At 41.5% G+C, this 16,608-nt stretch overlaps 1 protein-coding gene across 2 annotated transcripts in view; it reads right to left on the reverse strand.

Moving 5' to 3' along the window:
• Window positions 1-2,990: 2,990 nt before the first annotated feature.
• Window positions 2,991-16,608, reverse strand: part of grm3 (glutamate receptor, metabotropic 3) — a 39,604-nt gene continuing 25,986 nt past the window's right edge. For both annotated transcript variants that reach the window (XM_026176095.2, XM_026176092.2), the window contains 7 exons: window positions 9,372-9,614; window positions 9,078-9,267; window positions 8,489-8,798; window positions 8,184-8,377; window positions 7,912-8,044; window positions 6,059-6,236; window positions 2,991-5,098 (listed from right to left, as the gene is read on the reverse strand). In XM_026176095.2, coding sequence (XP_026031880.1) covers window positions 5,022-5,098; window positions 6,059-6,236; window positions 7,912-8,044; window positions 8,184-8,377; window positions 8,489-8,798; window positions 9,078-9,267; window positions 9,372-9,614 — 1,325 coding nt within the window. In that variant the 3' untranslated portion in view covers window positions 2,991-5,021. The remainder of the gene's footprint in view (window positions 5,099-6,058; window positions 6,237-7,911; window positions 8,045-8,183; window positions 8,378-8,488; window positions 8,799-9,077; window positions 9,268-9,371; window positions 9,615-16,608) is intronic.

Consider the following 16,608-nt stretch of genomic DNA (forward strand, 5'->3'; position numbering starts at 1 on the left):
AATGTCTCAGTTTAATGTTTATGAGATTTGCAAATGATTGCATTATGTTTTAATAACATTTTCCAAACTGCCCAACTAGTCATCGCACAACAAGTTTACAAATAAGGCAGAACTTCTTTTCCTGGTTTTGGTTGTTATAGTGGAATGAATGGCATTCATCAGTCAGAAGATTTATATCGTGGCCTGAAAGCATTCAGTATTTCCAAACCCCTCTGGCACTTGGCTTCAACAGTAATATAATATCCTAGCAACGGAGGGCACAATATTACCTTAAAATGATATATTACTTTTTAAAGTTACCATTGCACAAATCATCATGCTGGCTCAGAAGTGGCTACCTTTGACTTACTGATATACAGGATGCGAAAATTACAAATCAAATCAAATCACTTTTTATTGTCACATCACATGTGCAGGTACATTGGTACAGCACATGCGAGTGAAATTCTTGTGTGCGAGCTTCACAAGCAACAGAGTTGTGCAAAATACAACAACATAAACAGGCAAAATATACGAATGGCTAAATCTGAAACTAATAAATATATGTACAATATATAATAGTATATGCAAAAAAAATAAAAATTAAAAAAAAAAACTCTGGATGTGTATACTAAATGTTTTTCTACGTGTGTGTGTGTGTGTGTGTGTGTATACACATATTCTACAGCTGAAGCAGCTGAAGCAGAAAAAAAAATCCCTCTCGCGGTTAGAAATGATACATTTGATGAACCACTTTTCCCCCACCTTTTTCCTTAGCAACTCACCCTGGTCTTCACTGGCATTCGCCATATCGTCCTGCAGAGGTCAGTCAAACATTAAGATTTTAAAAGGTAAACTCATGTCGTTTAATTTAACGTCCTCTCTGATTTTTCCCTGGTTTTTGCTTCCCTAGAGAACATCATTTTTCAGTACAAGTTTCTGAAAATTTACCTGTACACGATTTCCGAGTGTTTAATGCCGCTGGAGAACTCCTTGCTGTAAACCGCAGCACAGTATGGTGGTCAGAAGTGTAATTACTGAAACTAACCACTGGAGGGCGACATTCACTAGTATACAAAAGAAGAGTCCAAATCCTGTTTTACAGAACAGATAACGATAATGTAATCTTGTAAAAATAATAAAGTAAAATGAGATAAAATGAATAAATATGATAAGATTTTCATTTCAACAGTTTGACATGTCCCCGACTTTTCTAAAAACAAAACAAAATAGCTTCTCTAACGTACGTTGTGTCAAACTACAAGCTACTGACTGCAGTGTAGAATGGAAAATTACCAAAAGACTGCTTCATCTTTATCTTTTTTTAATACACACTTTTAACGTCTTACTTTCAGAGACTGAACCTTCACACTGCATTTAGCAAAAACACTGGGCTCTCCGGTAGATGGTTTAACAAGAATGCCTTCATTGGGGAACAGATGAGGCAGGGTGTTAGAGCCATCTTTCAACATTTGGCAACACACACGTTGAATAGAGCCCATGTGGATATGAAAGTGATGTTGAGAGGCTGTTAGTGTTGCTGGAGAGACGAATGTATCTGCACTTCGACACACATTTTAGCTGCATTTATTGATATTTTTCTGAGATGAACAGAGAGAAGGATGAGTGGACAAAACCAGGTTTTTTTCCTTGTTATTTTATTATGATGTCATCACAGCCTTATTATTGCACATACCATAAACACGGAACTATTGCTTTTGTGGTTGATCAGTTCCAGAGTCCCTTAAACCTCAGCTTCATTTTGCCTGCAGAGATCTCATCTTGTTTCAAAGAGGCCAAGGACACATTCTGCTATACGGCGGGGGCTATAGCACAGAGATCTTTGTGGAGCACACAGCAGTTGGCCGAGGCTGAATAGAGGAACAATGTTTATAATGAATGGCTGCTTGTAAAGGATATTCATGAGTAAAGCCAATTAAGGACGCTTCCAGAGTGAGTTACTTGGTGCATGACATGGTAAAACTCGGAAAGGTGAGGCATTTCAAAGTAAAGCATTTCCTCTACGTCTCAGTTCCAACAGATTTTCCCATACACCCGTTAAACCCTTTTCAAACCTCCTTATGCCTCGACAGCATGCCTGCAGTGGGCTCCCAGATCTAAATGCTTCAGTTCAAGTATGGCCTAGCAGCCTGCTGGTCTTGCTTAGGTGGTCTTGGCTGAGACCCACTGTGTAGCAAGTTTCACACATCGAGTGGAGATGAAGTGGACAAATGTGGTGAGGGAATGGTTGAAGGGGTGAGGCAGACTGTGAGAGACGGGGTCAAAAGAAGAGTGTGAGATTGTTGTCAGAGACTGGTCCCCGGACTAAATGAGTGGAGAACAGGGTTAAGTGCTCTATTTGTGCAACTATTAAAAGCTGGGAGTAGGGTACAGGGACTCGCAGAGCCAAATCTCATCAGTCACTGCCAATTTGAATCAGAACCAGCAACTCGTTTTTCTTTTCCTCCTTTTTCGGCAACTCCTCACCCCTCCTCTTCATGCGGACAAACAGACATTCCAGCAGCGGATGTGATGGTGGTTGTCCATAGCAACGTGCCATGCTGGGTGTATCTTGTGGGAGCAGGACCACTGAGTGAATGGCTAAGCCTTCTTCTAACAAAGCCTGCGAATCTCTGAGATGCTTTGAGCTTCCATAGAAGCACTGTGACTTCTGGGCTGTGGGAGTGCTTTACATAATCCAGCAGCAGCTTCCCTCTGCTCTGCCACAGCGCTCTCTCCTGCTGCTCTCTGCACCTAACACACACGCCCCAATGTAGGTCGGCTCATCTTGGCGCATCCTCTGAAATTCTTTCAATCTATCATTCAGTGTGATAATCACAGGGTGCTCTTGGAGACAGGCAGCATAAAGGTGTAGACCAGTCATGAGATGAATGTTCAACAGTTCTACCCACATCTGCTGTATGAAATTTGAGAGAATAGTTTGAAAAGGCTCGACCGGGGGGGGAAGAAAATGAGTGATTCCGATCACATATTTTGCTGGAAACATCAAATATAACAGTCACACTTTATTCCAGACAGCATATTATATGTAAACATTTAAGATCAATTTATTAATAATTTACTACCACCTTAAATGCAATAAATTATTGCATGAGTCACTTGTTTAAAAAGAAAATATGCTAAATTACTCTGCTAATATTTAGATTTTCTCGCAACATTCATTTATTCCACCACCTCAGAACTGTCACCCAGCAGCGAGTCTGCAACATTTCCAGCTTGAAACAGACAGTTTGATGTGTGTGGATGTTTTGATAAATTGGATGTACTTTATGGATATGAGTTCTTCTCTAACATCCTTTTGTTAGCTGGGATCAGCCAGCAGCTGACATTGTGTGCTCTGCTTCCTTTCGTGAGCCTCTCTGGGACTGCCAAAGCCAGCTGCTCCTCTGTGCCTCTCAACATCAACACATTTAACACAGATATGTAAACTGCACACTTCAATAACTCAGTGAGTCAAAGACTCAATCTTAATGGTATATGAGCTCCTCTTCCCCTCCCTCATTTTATTGGAGATGCTATGCTGTAAAAATATATGGGCATATATATCAGAAATACCCTTTCCCTTTTAATAACAGACTGGAAAAGATATGGGTGGTAGGGAAAGGCATTTTAACCCAGGGATTCCTCCGAGTCGCCGTTTCAGTAATTCAGGTAAACAATCAATGGCAGAAGGCTCGTTAGGAAATAAAACTATCTGCATGTTCTCTATAGTTAGCCCACTTTTCCATTCACCAAACAGGGATTTGCAGCTGGTAATGTAAAATTGATCTTTTACAACTTCTACCTGGAGAACTATCAAACATTACATTAAGGCACATAGCCATATTCAAAACATCACCACATACTGTATCTATGGGGCACAGAAACATCAGCTACCATTCCCCTCTAGCTGGAGAAATTCAGCATGTATTCATGAAAGCAGACCATTTTCCTCCATTAGCGTTTGAGTCATTTGAGTACATAAAGTTCATAATTACAGGGTAAGACACCAGTTTGCTTTTGTCGACACAACTATTGCTGCACTGTCTGTGTTGACAGTTTTGAGGCAGAAAAAAAGGTGTTTGTTGTACTGTATCTTTTCAGCCCTGCTATTAGTTATTATTAGCAATCCATTACAGAAATCCTCCATAGAAACAGCAGTTTAAGAGTGGGAGTAAAATTCTGTTGCTTTGGTGAACACATGTCTGGAACTATGGCCATTAAGATAAAGGGATTCCATGATTAGAAATAGAAAAATGAACATTTGTATCAAAAGCAAAACATACCTTCCCGCAAAAAACAACCACATTAGGTTCTTAAATAGATCTAGGATGCAAAGCACATCTATCAAGATGTGAACGGATGAATTCTCAAACTGAAAGTTGATGAATTTGAGAGATTTTGTTTTTTATACATGTCCATTCCAGCTGTTCTAACCAGTCCAGGTTATGCTTTAGTCCACATTCACTCTAGGGTTGTAAGACCATCAACATTGTGCTGTTTGAACCATCAGTAGCATAATATACAAATGTACAGATACACAATAGAAATACATACATCATTTGTTATTACAATGAGACCTACAAAAAAGCATGAGAATAAAAAGTCTGTGGGGTATTGCAGGTGAGGCAAGCAGAGCCACAAATGTGCATCCAGACTGAGGGACACAGCCCCTCCTACCATGAGTAAGCGCATGTCTATTTACACTGCATCATAACAAAGCTATCAAAAACAAAGGCTCCAAAAATTCCTCCTAAAAACTTTTTTTGTTCTTTTGTTTCTCTACATACAACAAGTTTTGATTTCCATGTATATACATCCCTAGAAAATAATTTCCATATAGTTACACACTTTCTACATATGTGAAACGATACAGTTCTAGTCCACAAGGAAGGTGTCTGCTTGTTTGTGCGTGTATGTGCACATATGTGACTGTTTATCTGTGAGCGCTGTGTGTGTGTGAGGCGGGCAAAGAAGAGGATAATGTTCATCAACTGGCTAACAGTCACAGGGGGCAGATTTGGAGAGTAGACTGGATGTGGTCACAGAGAGGAAGTAGTGGAGTCTACAATCTCTCTCCCGTTGCACACAGTGGGAACATAGTGGGCGCTGACAGAAGCTAGGAAAGGAAAAAGGAGCAAGGGGGTTAAAAGGGAAAATACAACTACACAGACAGAAAAAAAAGCACAGTTAAATATTCAATTTTGTTGGTGTCAAATTAGTAAAAGAAAAAACAACAACATCTTTGTCATACAGAATAGAAGGATACACAAATATTCATATTTTGCAGTAGAAATGACCCTGCAGCAATAACCCCCCCACCCTCTTCCCCACACACACACACATTTAACATATTTTACATTTTTACTAAGTCTTGAATTACTCACAGGAACTTACTAACATTAGGAGTTGTCAGGTAATAACAATTCTCAGCTGAATAAGCCCTGTGGAAACACTCACCAACCGGGCTGCTCCAAGAAACTGAGTGATCTGGAAATAAGCTAATTGGTTTGGGTATCTACAATTCAGGGGAGTCTATAAATACAACCCATGTTCTTTTAGTTTTAGTTTCCACTATCCAAAATACCATTAAGCAACGTGAGTTTACAGAAACTGTGGAAATCAAGACAGCATCTGAGAGAAAATGTTCAGATAAAACTGCAGGTCTGCTGGGCAGGAAGTCTAATCAAAACCACCCACTACAAAACAGTTGCTGGAAGCTTTAGCTAAAATAGGCGTGGTGGTGCGCTGTTCCACTGTGCAGCACTAATGCACAAACTGGGTCCCTACATCAAAGAGTCATCACGAATAAAACATTACCTGTGACCTCATCACTAAAATCAGTGTCTGATGTATGCAGAGCAACATCTGGATAGGTCAGAGATGAAGCTTTTTTGGCCACAATCACCAGGGATTTTTCACCAGGGGGAAAAAGAAGCACTATTTCATGAAAACATGCCAATGGCTGCCAACTGTTAAGTAAGTAAGGAGGTTGGGAATATTATAAATAGTAATAGACAGGGAAATATTGGACTTTTTGTTGAGTACAGAATGTTGAGCATATAACCAAATAACCTACCATGAGATGCATATGAGGTGGCAGCCCCGCTGACACTGAAGCGATTAAGGTTAAGCCTGTGGCTGGTTACATTCTTTTGGGGCTGAAACATGATGATGTGGACCTTGGGGGCAAACATGCAACCCAGCACCACAAAGCCACTCAAGCTGACTGAGATACACATGGTAGTTGTCTGAACCTGCAGAGGAAACATAAGAAGACAGTAATTAGTAGCCAGGTTAGCACAAGACATCCATCCATGCATCCATCGATCTAGCTATCAGCCACATTGTGAGCAGTTTGCAAGTCTATCACTGTCACATGGACTAAATCGTTTTTGCTAACATTTGCATCTACGGTCAGCTGAGACTTGCCAGTAATCCTGACATGCATACTTTTGTACTGTTTCAGTTGCTATTACAAACTAATTTAATGATAACAATCTATAATAATGAAAATACTTCAAAGGAACATTTGAGTGCTTATGACAAAGTGCTTTGAATAGAATTAGAAATGAAAGCAAATGCTGCTAAAGACACTAAAGAAATGAATCTCTGTGTCTGCACACGCTGCAGATAATCATGCATGTAAAGTGAGAGCACAAGTCTTTGTTAGCATACTTTGTTAGCTTATAACACTTACTAGAATCTATCAATAAAAGACTTAATCAACAGAGACCACAGTGGCCAAAGTCTCTCACTGGAGGGAAGCTTTAATTTTATTCTCTGTGAAATCAATGCCAATTAAGTACACTCTTATTCTCTCTTGATTCCTGATCTCCAGCACGCAGCAGTGCGCACTATATGTTGCTGTATCCCGCCATAATCGTTATCACAAGTGTTACAAATGTTTGAATAACAGCAATTCCCAGTGAGATCACAGTACATTTGAGCATATCAGCAATAAACCCTTCAACGTCTCCTCTGAGTACGTATGTACATAGAGTATGTGAGTGGGCGGGTATGCATATTGGCGATGTTTTTCCCATATCTGTCTAATCTTACAGTAACATTACGTCAAAAAATGCATATTTAGAGGGGTGGAGAGGAGAGCTAGAGAGAGTATGAGAGTGAGCGAAAGAGGGTCATTTATTTGACATTTTACGGGGATCAAATGAGCAGCCCTGGCATCAGCACTCTATCAGCACTCCTCTCTTGCGCCCTTTGATACAACGTGTGCATTTGTGGAGTGTGTATATAAGGTGTGTGTGTGTATGCCTAAGATTTGTATGGTCAGGTGAACATTCACTCCCCGTTGCTGTTAAATCTGAACATGTGTCAGCAGTTTGACAGAGCTTGTTCAAGTGTCACTCCCAGTACTGCACAGCTGGGACATTTGCCAATAGGATTAGGAATTGTTGAAGTTGTGACTACACCTATGTGATTTCTGCTTTGTTAGCTGTGCATCTTTAAAAAAAAAATCATGTTGAGAAGATAAAAACTGCTCAAATAACCGCATTACATACTTGAAACACCAAAGCGAGTCAGTTGCCATAGAGTCCCATTGAAAAAACGCTCATCTTTATCACAGAAATAAAAAACTTTTAAGGTGGAACATGAAACAGCTTTCTATTCTAACTGAGCACTCAAAACGCTTTATACAACATCCAACATCAAAATGTCTACATATAACTTTTGCAGTCTATGGGAAAAAACAGTAAATGTGAAACTGCCAATAGTTAATTTTTACCACAAACAGCCCAGAGTATTTAATTCTGCTTTTTATTTGGACCATAAGCATACCATCACAGTTGTGCTGCTGCTAGATAGTTTTTAAGGTTAGGCTTGCATCTTGTTGAGCTAGAGTCAGATCAGTGTCCTCCTTAAATACAGAAACACGCACTCGTGCATGCATGTGTATGTTCAAAACCATACCCTGTAGTCACTGGATGTAACATAGAAGATAGGAAGAAAGGCCAGCCAAATTATACAGGTGGTGTACATAGTGAATCCAATAAATTTGGCCTCATTGAAGTTCTCAGGGCACTTCCTGGTCTTAAAGGCATACCTAGTGGAGAAGAGAATCACATTTTTAAGTTGACAAAATACCCTTTTCATTTCAGCAGTTCCTGATTTGATCTGTAGAACATAAACTACTTTATATAGTACATTTTGGGTAGTTGTGAGTTTAGTTGTGACACACTTACACAGTACACAAGATGACCAGGAGCACATCATATCCCAGTGACAGCAGCATGCTGGAGTCACGTACATTACACTTCAAGATGACAGTCTGTCGTCGCTCCGGCAATGTAAAGCGACGCGTGCCGGGGACTTCCAGCAGCAGCCATACTGACACCATTACTAACTGGACAGAGATTAGACTCAGACAGATGAACACCTGGAAAAAAAAGGGAAAAGAGGAAGTAAGGTCATCGAGATCTACTGTTTGTCCATCCATCCATCCATCTGACTGATGCAGATGGATAGACATGATGCTGCAATCACTCACCTGAGAGGATGGGCTAATGAAGCGTGGCCTCACGGCTCCCGCTCCGTCTTTCACACCATTGAAAATCCTGGCGATTCTGTTGGTTTTGGTGAGAAGGGCGGAGTAGCAGACAGCAAATGATGTGCCCAGGCCAAGGCGGCGCAGGGCACAGATGGCAGGAGAGGGTTTGGCCAAAAAGAGGAAAGTCATGGCGTAGGACATGAAGACTCCTAAGAGGAGGATATAACACAGTTCTCTACCTGATGCTTTCACCAGTGGTGTGTTGTTGTGTCTGACGAACACCCAAATCACCAGGCCGGTGCACATGAATCTGGGGACAGGGAGGAAGTTGCAGCCAGACATACAATCAGTGTCATGAAGTCACTGCTTATATGCTGTCACACACATAAAGCATGGTTATAAATAGCAAAATTGACTTAAACAATCAACAAAATATTCTGAAATCAGTATATGCTCATGTCATTGTCTGTGCATAGCTATGAAAATTTCTGTATCTGTATGACGCTGAGCCTCGGCTGACCACATGCTAAGTTTTTCCTCACTTACTTATTGTTGTGAGCTACTTCTGTTCAGTTTCCCTGTCACTTACCCTACACATGCAATGGTAATTGGGCCAATAGCCCAGGCATCTTCCCACATAATATAGTCCTCGGGAAGGTCATAACAGGACGTCAGGTCGTCAGTGGGCCACTGGCCAGGAGCGCAAGGTGAGCAGGTAAACTCATCAGCCAGGTATTCATGAGGCTCACAGGCTGTACAAATCCAGCAGCAGTACTCACCTGGGAAACAAGAATATGAACAGTTTGTGGCAGATTTTCCAAAGGTGCTGCTACCTTGAATGTCACTACAACAAAGACGAAATTAATGAAATTCACCGTCCTACCTGCCTGCATTTTCTTCATCTCATTGCGCTCACAGGGGTCGCTGCACTGCGACGTGGGCACTACTTCTCTGGGCCAGCGAATTAAATCACTGCTCAGACTTAAACTCTCTGCCCATTCACCTACTGGCACGTAACCATAACGATCACCAGAGTGCTGGTAGCTGAAGATGTTGTATCGGCCTACGCCATCCCCCTGGGTGTCAAACTTCACTACTGTCTCGCTGCCTGGAGGAGAAAATGGGGCTGAAGAGAGAACAAAGAGACAAAGAGTGGAAAAAAGGCGATAAACCCAGTGGGAAAGGAGATCAAAGCTTAACAATCACAAACAATCACCTTATTGAGGTCTCATTGATGTCTTTTAAAAGCAGCAGTGAAGAGAGGGACAATAAGCAATGGTCAGTAAGCCTTAGGAGTCCAAAACAGATAGTGAAAGGCACTACAAAAGTGTTTTCATTACTGAAGACCAGCCAGTCACAAAAGTGTTTTCTAAAAGGCTATAAATGCCCAGTATAATTGGTGATGTGTGTGTCACTGGCCTCCCACCTGTCCATAAGGTCACCTAGGGACAAAATTGCTGTTCTAAAATCAGATCTGATAAAGTTTATTACCAGATGCATCATTAACAAGCTGCCCATAAAGCCATATAGGCATGGAAGCAGAGAATTGAATCCCTTGGTAATGCTATAGCTACCCACACAATGATAGATTTAGCCTCTGGGTCTCTTCTGTGAGTGAGGTGCACTGCTGAAACTGCCAAATTGGTTTGTATACATGTTGTTATGAAAGGATTACCATCTACCCTGAGGATGTGGGAACAGAAGAGATTGTAAAATTGGCAGGATGTGCGGTCACCATTAAAAAAACAAATAGAAAAGGGCTATGGACTGGGAAAACAGTAAGTTATTGATGCTTTGCAGGCAGTGCTGGACCTGACAGTGCTGAAAGTTGGTTGTTTTGACACAGACAAAGTGTATGCCACTCCTATTGTGCCATCGCTGTCCTTTACAGCAGAGCAGTCAGCTCTGTATTGCTGACACACAGGCTTGCGTGTTATACGGTGGTGCCTTGTCGAAAGATGATGTGACTAGAGAAATCACAGTGTATGCTGGGTTTATAAAGCACCGTTCTTCAATTTGTAACAAGGCTCTCGGTCCTCACCGTGCAGCTTGCTTTGATGATGCTATGCCGCCTTCCTCATATCTCTTTGTCTTTGGGTAACTGAATAAATCGTGGGCTGAATTCATTCTCCATACATACAGCCTGGGATCAGTAGAGTGAATCAGGATACAGATTGCGAATAAGCTGTTGGGCTGAAAAGTTTGCATGTGTGTACGTGTAAGGATGTGCACACAAGATTGAAGCTCGATTAGGTTTTGCTTTACAGTTTGATGGCTAAGGTATTGCTCTGAGCGCTGTGGGAGGCAGTGCTGACAGAACCAAAGCTCTGACCCTGCTGTTAGCTGTGTGTGTGTGCGAATGTGTACGTATGTGCACGCAGCACTGACAGGGGCTAAAGCTGTGCTATTGTTGTGATAGTTCAGTGTGCTCAGAAAAGAATGGCGTGTCAGATGGCAGCAGAGGGGGTTAGGGTTTATGAAATCCATAAATCACAGAGACAGCACAACTCTCTATCTTTCTCCTCTCTCATCTCCCTCTGTCACAGGAAATTCTAACTGTCAAGTCTTCTTTGGATTTTGCAGCTAAATGTTTAGGTGACAGCTAAATGAAAATGATTTCAATAAGAAGGTGCTGATAATATCTTGAGATAAAGGAGATATATGAATCCATTATGCTGCACGTCGCCAGATAATAAAGTCTGCTAATATCAGCAAGCAATAAGGCAAGCTGGGACCTCCTCCTTTTAAACACCAATACACACTGACAGAAGACGTTACCAGTGGCTAATTATCATAACTGCACCTTATTAGGACCTTAGATATGTGCTGAGGCCTAATTAGCTGCATGTGGTAATTACGTGTAATACAGACAAAAGAGATAAGAGTATTGGCCTACAGAGCCATTTGAAGGCACTGTTTTTGTCCTTGACTTCCCGCTAACACATCGCATTCAGGCAGCAATAGACTCAGAGGACCGGTGATTCCTCCTTATTTCCAACATCAGTGACCTCGCTGACATGACAGAATGGCTTATCAAGAAAGTGGATGAGGGTGCAAGTCAGAGCTAGCGAAGGCCACCAAGATTCAACTGACTGCAGAGAGCGGAGACACGTAGCCCAGGTTATTGACTGATGGACAAAATTCTCTCTCTTCATCACTGTCCTGGACTGAACTAAAAAAAAATAAAACTAAAACAACAACAACAAAGGTTTTTGTTTTGACAGGACTAAGCATCTATGGCCGTAGACTCACTGAATCAAACTTCTGAGCATGTTGAAATTTTGAGACTGGCCACTTAAATAATAGCTAAAACAGTTAATAAATATTTGTCAGTCCACATCTCCAGCGTGTTTTGTTGAATTAAAAAATATATACATTTAGGATTTCCTGATTTCCCAAATAGTTACAAATCTCTCTCTCTCTCTCTCTCTCTCTCTATATATATATATATATATATATATACTGATCATGTAATTCACTTGCTGGGCGCACGTCCTTATTTGAGGTTTGACAGCGGTTTAGTAAATAAAGATGAATGGCTTGGACATGAATTGAGGTGCAGTTTAGGCAAGGCCTCGAAGTGGACTGGTGGCGGCTCCCGAGCCTGGCAGATCCCCATGTACTAAATAGAAGTGAAGAAGTTAAAGAATTGAAAAGGGGAGGGATGGTGGGCCGTGTAAACGAGAATGAACAGCTTGTAGAACTGGGGGAACTTATAGAGATGAGAACCGGAAGAGCGTGTTTGGAGATGTGGTCCTGCACCTGAAATTCAGATACTTTATCTCCAATTACAGCAAGTTAGGGCACCACAAATGTGCTTTTACTATCAACAGGTTAGCTGTGGCCATATTATACCAACTAAAAGTGATTATAGTGGCCATGTCCTTTAAATATAGTCTTGGTAAACATCAACAGATGCAACTCTAATGTCAGCGATACTCATCGAGATCCATTTATCTTATGAAAATGCACGTATTAAATTCAGTTCCACCGATGGACCGAACAGGGAACCAGTCTGCCCATATGTCCAATTATGAGCCGGTCTGTTTCATGCATGCGCAACACATGCTACACGCACAGCGGGGCAGACAAATAGTGCACACTCATAACCACACATTAATATATTGTTAGCATGGAAGCGCTTCGGAAAGCAGTTGTCTCTTTGTCTTCAAATTTTGCCAAAGTAAACCATGTGTGGACGAGTGCGAAAACATTTGTAACAACAGACCTAATCAGGCACTTAAATCACCCTCACCCAGCTGAATACAGACATTTTAAAGAAACTAACAAAGACAAAGTGGCTAAAGCTAAAGCTATCCAGTGCACAGAGTCAGCCACACGCCTGCAGGCTCTATATGAGCCTCGGTATGAGCAACAGATCAAAGCACTTAAGAGGAAAGTTATGGAGACAAATGAAAAAGTGGTTGGTGTCCTGTTATCTGTTAAAGTTATAAACATACTGGAAAATAATGTAAACACCTTAAATTAACATTGTTGTATAAACCTGTTACACCTAAATGTCAGCTGATGATGGGTGTACAGTATCTTTTTCAGGTAGCAGAACACTTATTTTTCAGATATTTAATAGACAATGTGCTGTAACTTACTGCAGTTTTGGGGGAATTGTAAAGTTTAATTTGGTAATTTCTGTATAATTTTATTTGGTGTTGGTTTTGGTTCTTAGAAAGAAAATCAGAACTGGGAAAATCAGCATAGGCAAGTCACTTTTAGGAAAAAAATCAGAATTGACAAAGAAAATTGAAATCTCTAATATCAAATAAAGTTAGACTCATTTAACCAGCTGGAAACCTCAATAAAGCCTCAGGATCTTTATAGCAAAGCTGAAGCACTGTGACAGGTCTTTGTGTTCAAGTCCGGCATCTCAAATATGCAAACTGTCTTTTTCGACCGACCTGCAGTGTTTCCGAAACAGTGTTGCTTAAAAAATGATTTTTAAAAAGCCTGTTCATATTATTTCCAATGTGCACAAAAGCCTTGATCTGTCAGCTACTTTTCTACAACATGTTTCTGTTACAACAACACGCTGAACAATAAACTGACGGAATGATTTGTAGCGATGCTTCCTAACGGCGGCTCTTAGGTTTCCATGTGTAACAGATCTTTTAACGCAACCTAATACAGTGTTATAGATGATTCTGTGTCACCTCATCCACACAATACTTCCCTACTGCTCCGGGTGACTTTTTATGCCCGTGAAGTGTCATCAGCAAACAAAAGACCAAGCCTCACTCACTGACATCCAGCAATACTGTCAGCCAATTCATCTGCCATGTGGTACACTAGAAGTAGAGTAGAAACGGTGTCTCACAGGCTGGGTGAAACATAGGGTTTGCTTTGTCCCAATCAAATCTAAATATACAACTATCTTACTGCAATGGCAACAAACTCTTTCATTTTTGTAATGGCACTTGATTAGACAACTGGGAGAAATGAAAATTAAACAGCAAAAAATACAAAAAAAGAGGGAAAAGAAAGAAAAAGCAAATCAACTTAAGCAAGACAAACTGTAGTTATAAAGCAGCCTAACCAGAACCCTAATTTTTGCGAAACACTTAGCATTCCCACTAACTTGAGAAACACCTTATTATTCTAGCTTAATTAGAAGCATGGTGAAAACAGGCTTTTCATTCAGAAGCTGAGAAATTAATTATGTTATCGGCCATGTCGGGCTAAAGCAAAGCCCAAGGGGGATTGTGGGTATTAAAGGCAGGGGGAAAGAGCGAGAGGAGGCAAAGGCGGCTTGGGATGAATAAGTAGGAATAAGTCATCTAAAAGCGGTGAAAGTGAAGTGCACAGATTTACGTGGAGAGGGTAAATCTTTTTTTGTTTTTGCTTACGTGACTTCACACATACATGCACTCATGTCCCCTCAGTGCATATATGCAGGTATTCACTCACATGTCACAAATTCACACACAGAGGGATCACATTAGTTATATTTGTTCTCCCTGTGGATTTGGTCCAAGGGGATGGAGGCGCTGACTGGGTCACAGAACAACAGGCCACAGGGGAACAGAGGACAGATAGGGTAGAGAAAAGGAAGTCTAGAGTAAGGGACAGAAATGTATAGGAGGTAAAATGTAGCGGAAGAGAGCTGAGGCTTGACTGAAAGAAAGGTGGTGAGATAGAGGAGACAAAAGAAAGAAATGGCAAGAGAAAAACAGAAGGTGCTGGGATGGAGAATGAGCCAAGAGACAAGATAAGGGCAAAGAAAGGAGGGAAGTGACAAGCGAGTAGAGGGAGAAGAATACAAGAGAAAGAGAAAGGAGATAGCAAAAGTGAAAAGCAAGAAACTGATGTCATGGTAGCTGAGATACAGGTGGATGGAAAGGAGAGCCTTTAGAGAGAGGAATCAACAGAGAATAGGTGAAGGCTGGATGGACAGATGAGCAAAGTGAGGGAGAGGAGTGGAGAAGCAGACTGGCGCAGAGAGGCAGTGGAGGCAGGAGAGCAACCTTGTGAAGTCTGAGTGGGATGTGCTGTTTTTGAATGTAGGAGAGAGTAGGACACTTTCCGGGTGAGAAAAAAAGGGGGACAAGCATCTAGAAAAGATGGAGTGATGAGGTGGGAGAGAAAGAGTGACGGAAAGACAGACAGCGACAAAGACAGAGAGACAGAGGAAAAGAGACTGAGGGAAAAATGAGGGAGAGAAAATGAGTGAAGGTTGTTCTCTAGCATCTAAACGTTGCAGCAAGCTCAATGTGGCCCTGAAGGCACACCGCCTCTGCTAACACAGACATATCACACACACACACACACACACACACACACACACACACACACACACACACACACACACACACAGAGAGAGAGAAAGAGAGAAGGGGGAATATCACATCTATCACCACTATTTGAACAGAAGACTGCATGCATGTGTGTATATACTGATCTGTTTGCTGCAGATCGGGGAGGTGGGTGGGTGGGAGTTGAATGATGGCTTTGAGAAGTGTGTGGGTTGGGGGTGTCTGCAATTTCATGCTGGTAGAAAAACAAGCATTTCAAGCCACCTCATTGTAAAAAAGAATGTTAGGAAGGCGTTTATGTGCCTCTTGTGTGTATGTATGTCTACGTTTTGCGTATGAAGCATGTTGTAAGGCCTCATAAAAATGTGTAAAAAAACGCCTCTGTGTCTGTTACTAGTTGGTAAGGAGCAGTTCCCATGATCTACCGGATCACTTCAACAATTGGCAATTACCATAGCAACGAGCAAGACGAGATTAGATGAAGAGAGCCGCATATGAAAACACTGCTTTTAATGCAGAATAGTGCATTAGGGCACCACATACAATGTCAGTAAAAGCTAATAAAACAACAGTCTTATTACATTTAAGAATCACAGTCCTAGGGGACATTTGGAAGCTATAAGGAAGCTCCGATTTTGATGCAATGCAAAGACTGTGCAATAAACCTGCATGTGTGTATAAGAGAAGGCGAAAGGAGGGAGACAGAGAGCACTGAAGAGTGTTGGTTTTCCGTCTGCTACAGTTCAGACTGAGAGCACTGCGGATGGTGATGCTGCAGTATTCATACCCCACATTCAACCTCAACTCACCTCAGCTTCTTCCTTACATACTGTAGTCGGAAGGATGTATATGTACAGCAGAGAGCGAGAGTGAGTCATTCTGGGCGAACCAATACCTCAAAACAAACACTGCCGCAAGTTCCCAGTTTAACTGTACCGTCTTCCACGTAGTTTGAGCTCTTATCAGCACAGCTTCTCTGAATGGATTTTTACCAATACAGCTGCTTGTCATTCTGTCAGCACTGTCAGTGTAAAAGGACTCAGGTTGTTTGTATTTGCTGTTCTTTCTTACCAGCTGAAGAATAAAAACGTGCAATTCGCAGACATACATCAGTATTAAAAAGAAGGCAGAAGCGGTGTTAGAGGGAGTGTATTATCAGACATAGAGATGTAGGAAAGTCACAGAGGGATTCACACCTTCTTTCTCATCTGCTGTCCTCTGCTTTTCCCTGCTTTTCTCTCCTCTGCCCCAAAACCCACTCCAGAGCATTTGTCAGCTTCCCGTGTGTGTAAATCTGCATATCCTTCCTATCTCTCACTGTATGTACTCTATAATGGAGTGGGATCATCGGTGCCA

This window comes from Astatotilapia calliptera, chromosome 7, assembly GCF_964374335.1.
Source record: "Astatotilapia calliptera chromosome 7, fAstCal68.1, whole genome shotgun sequence".
Taxonomy (NCBI): Eukaryota; Metazoa; Chordata; class Actinopteri; order Cichliformes; family Cichlidae; genus Astatotilapia; species Astatotilapia calliptera.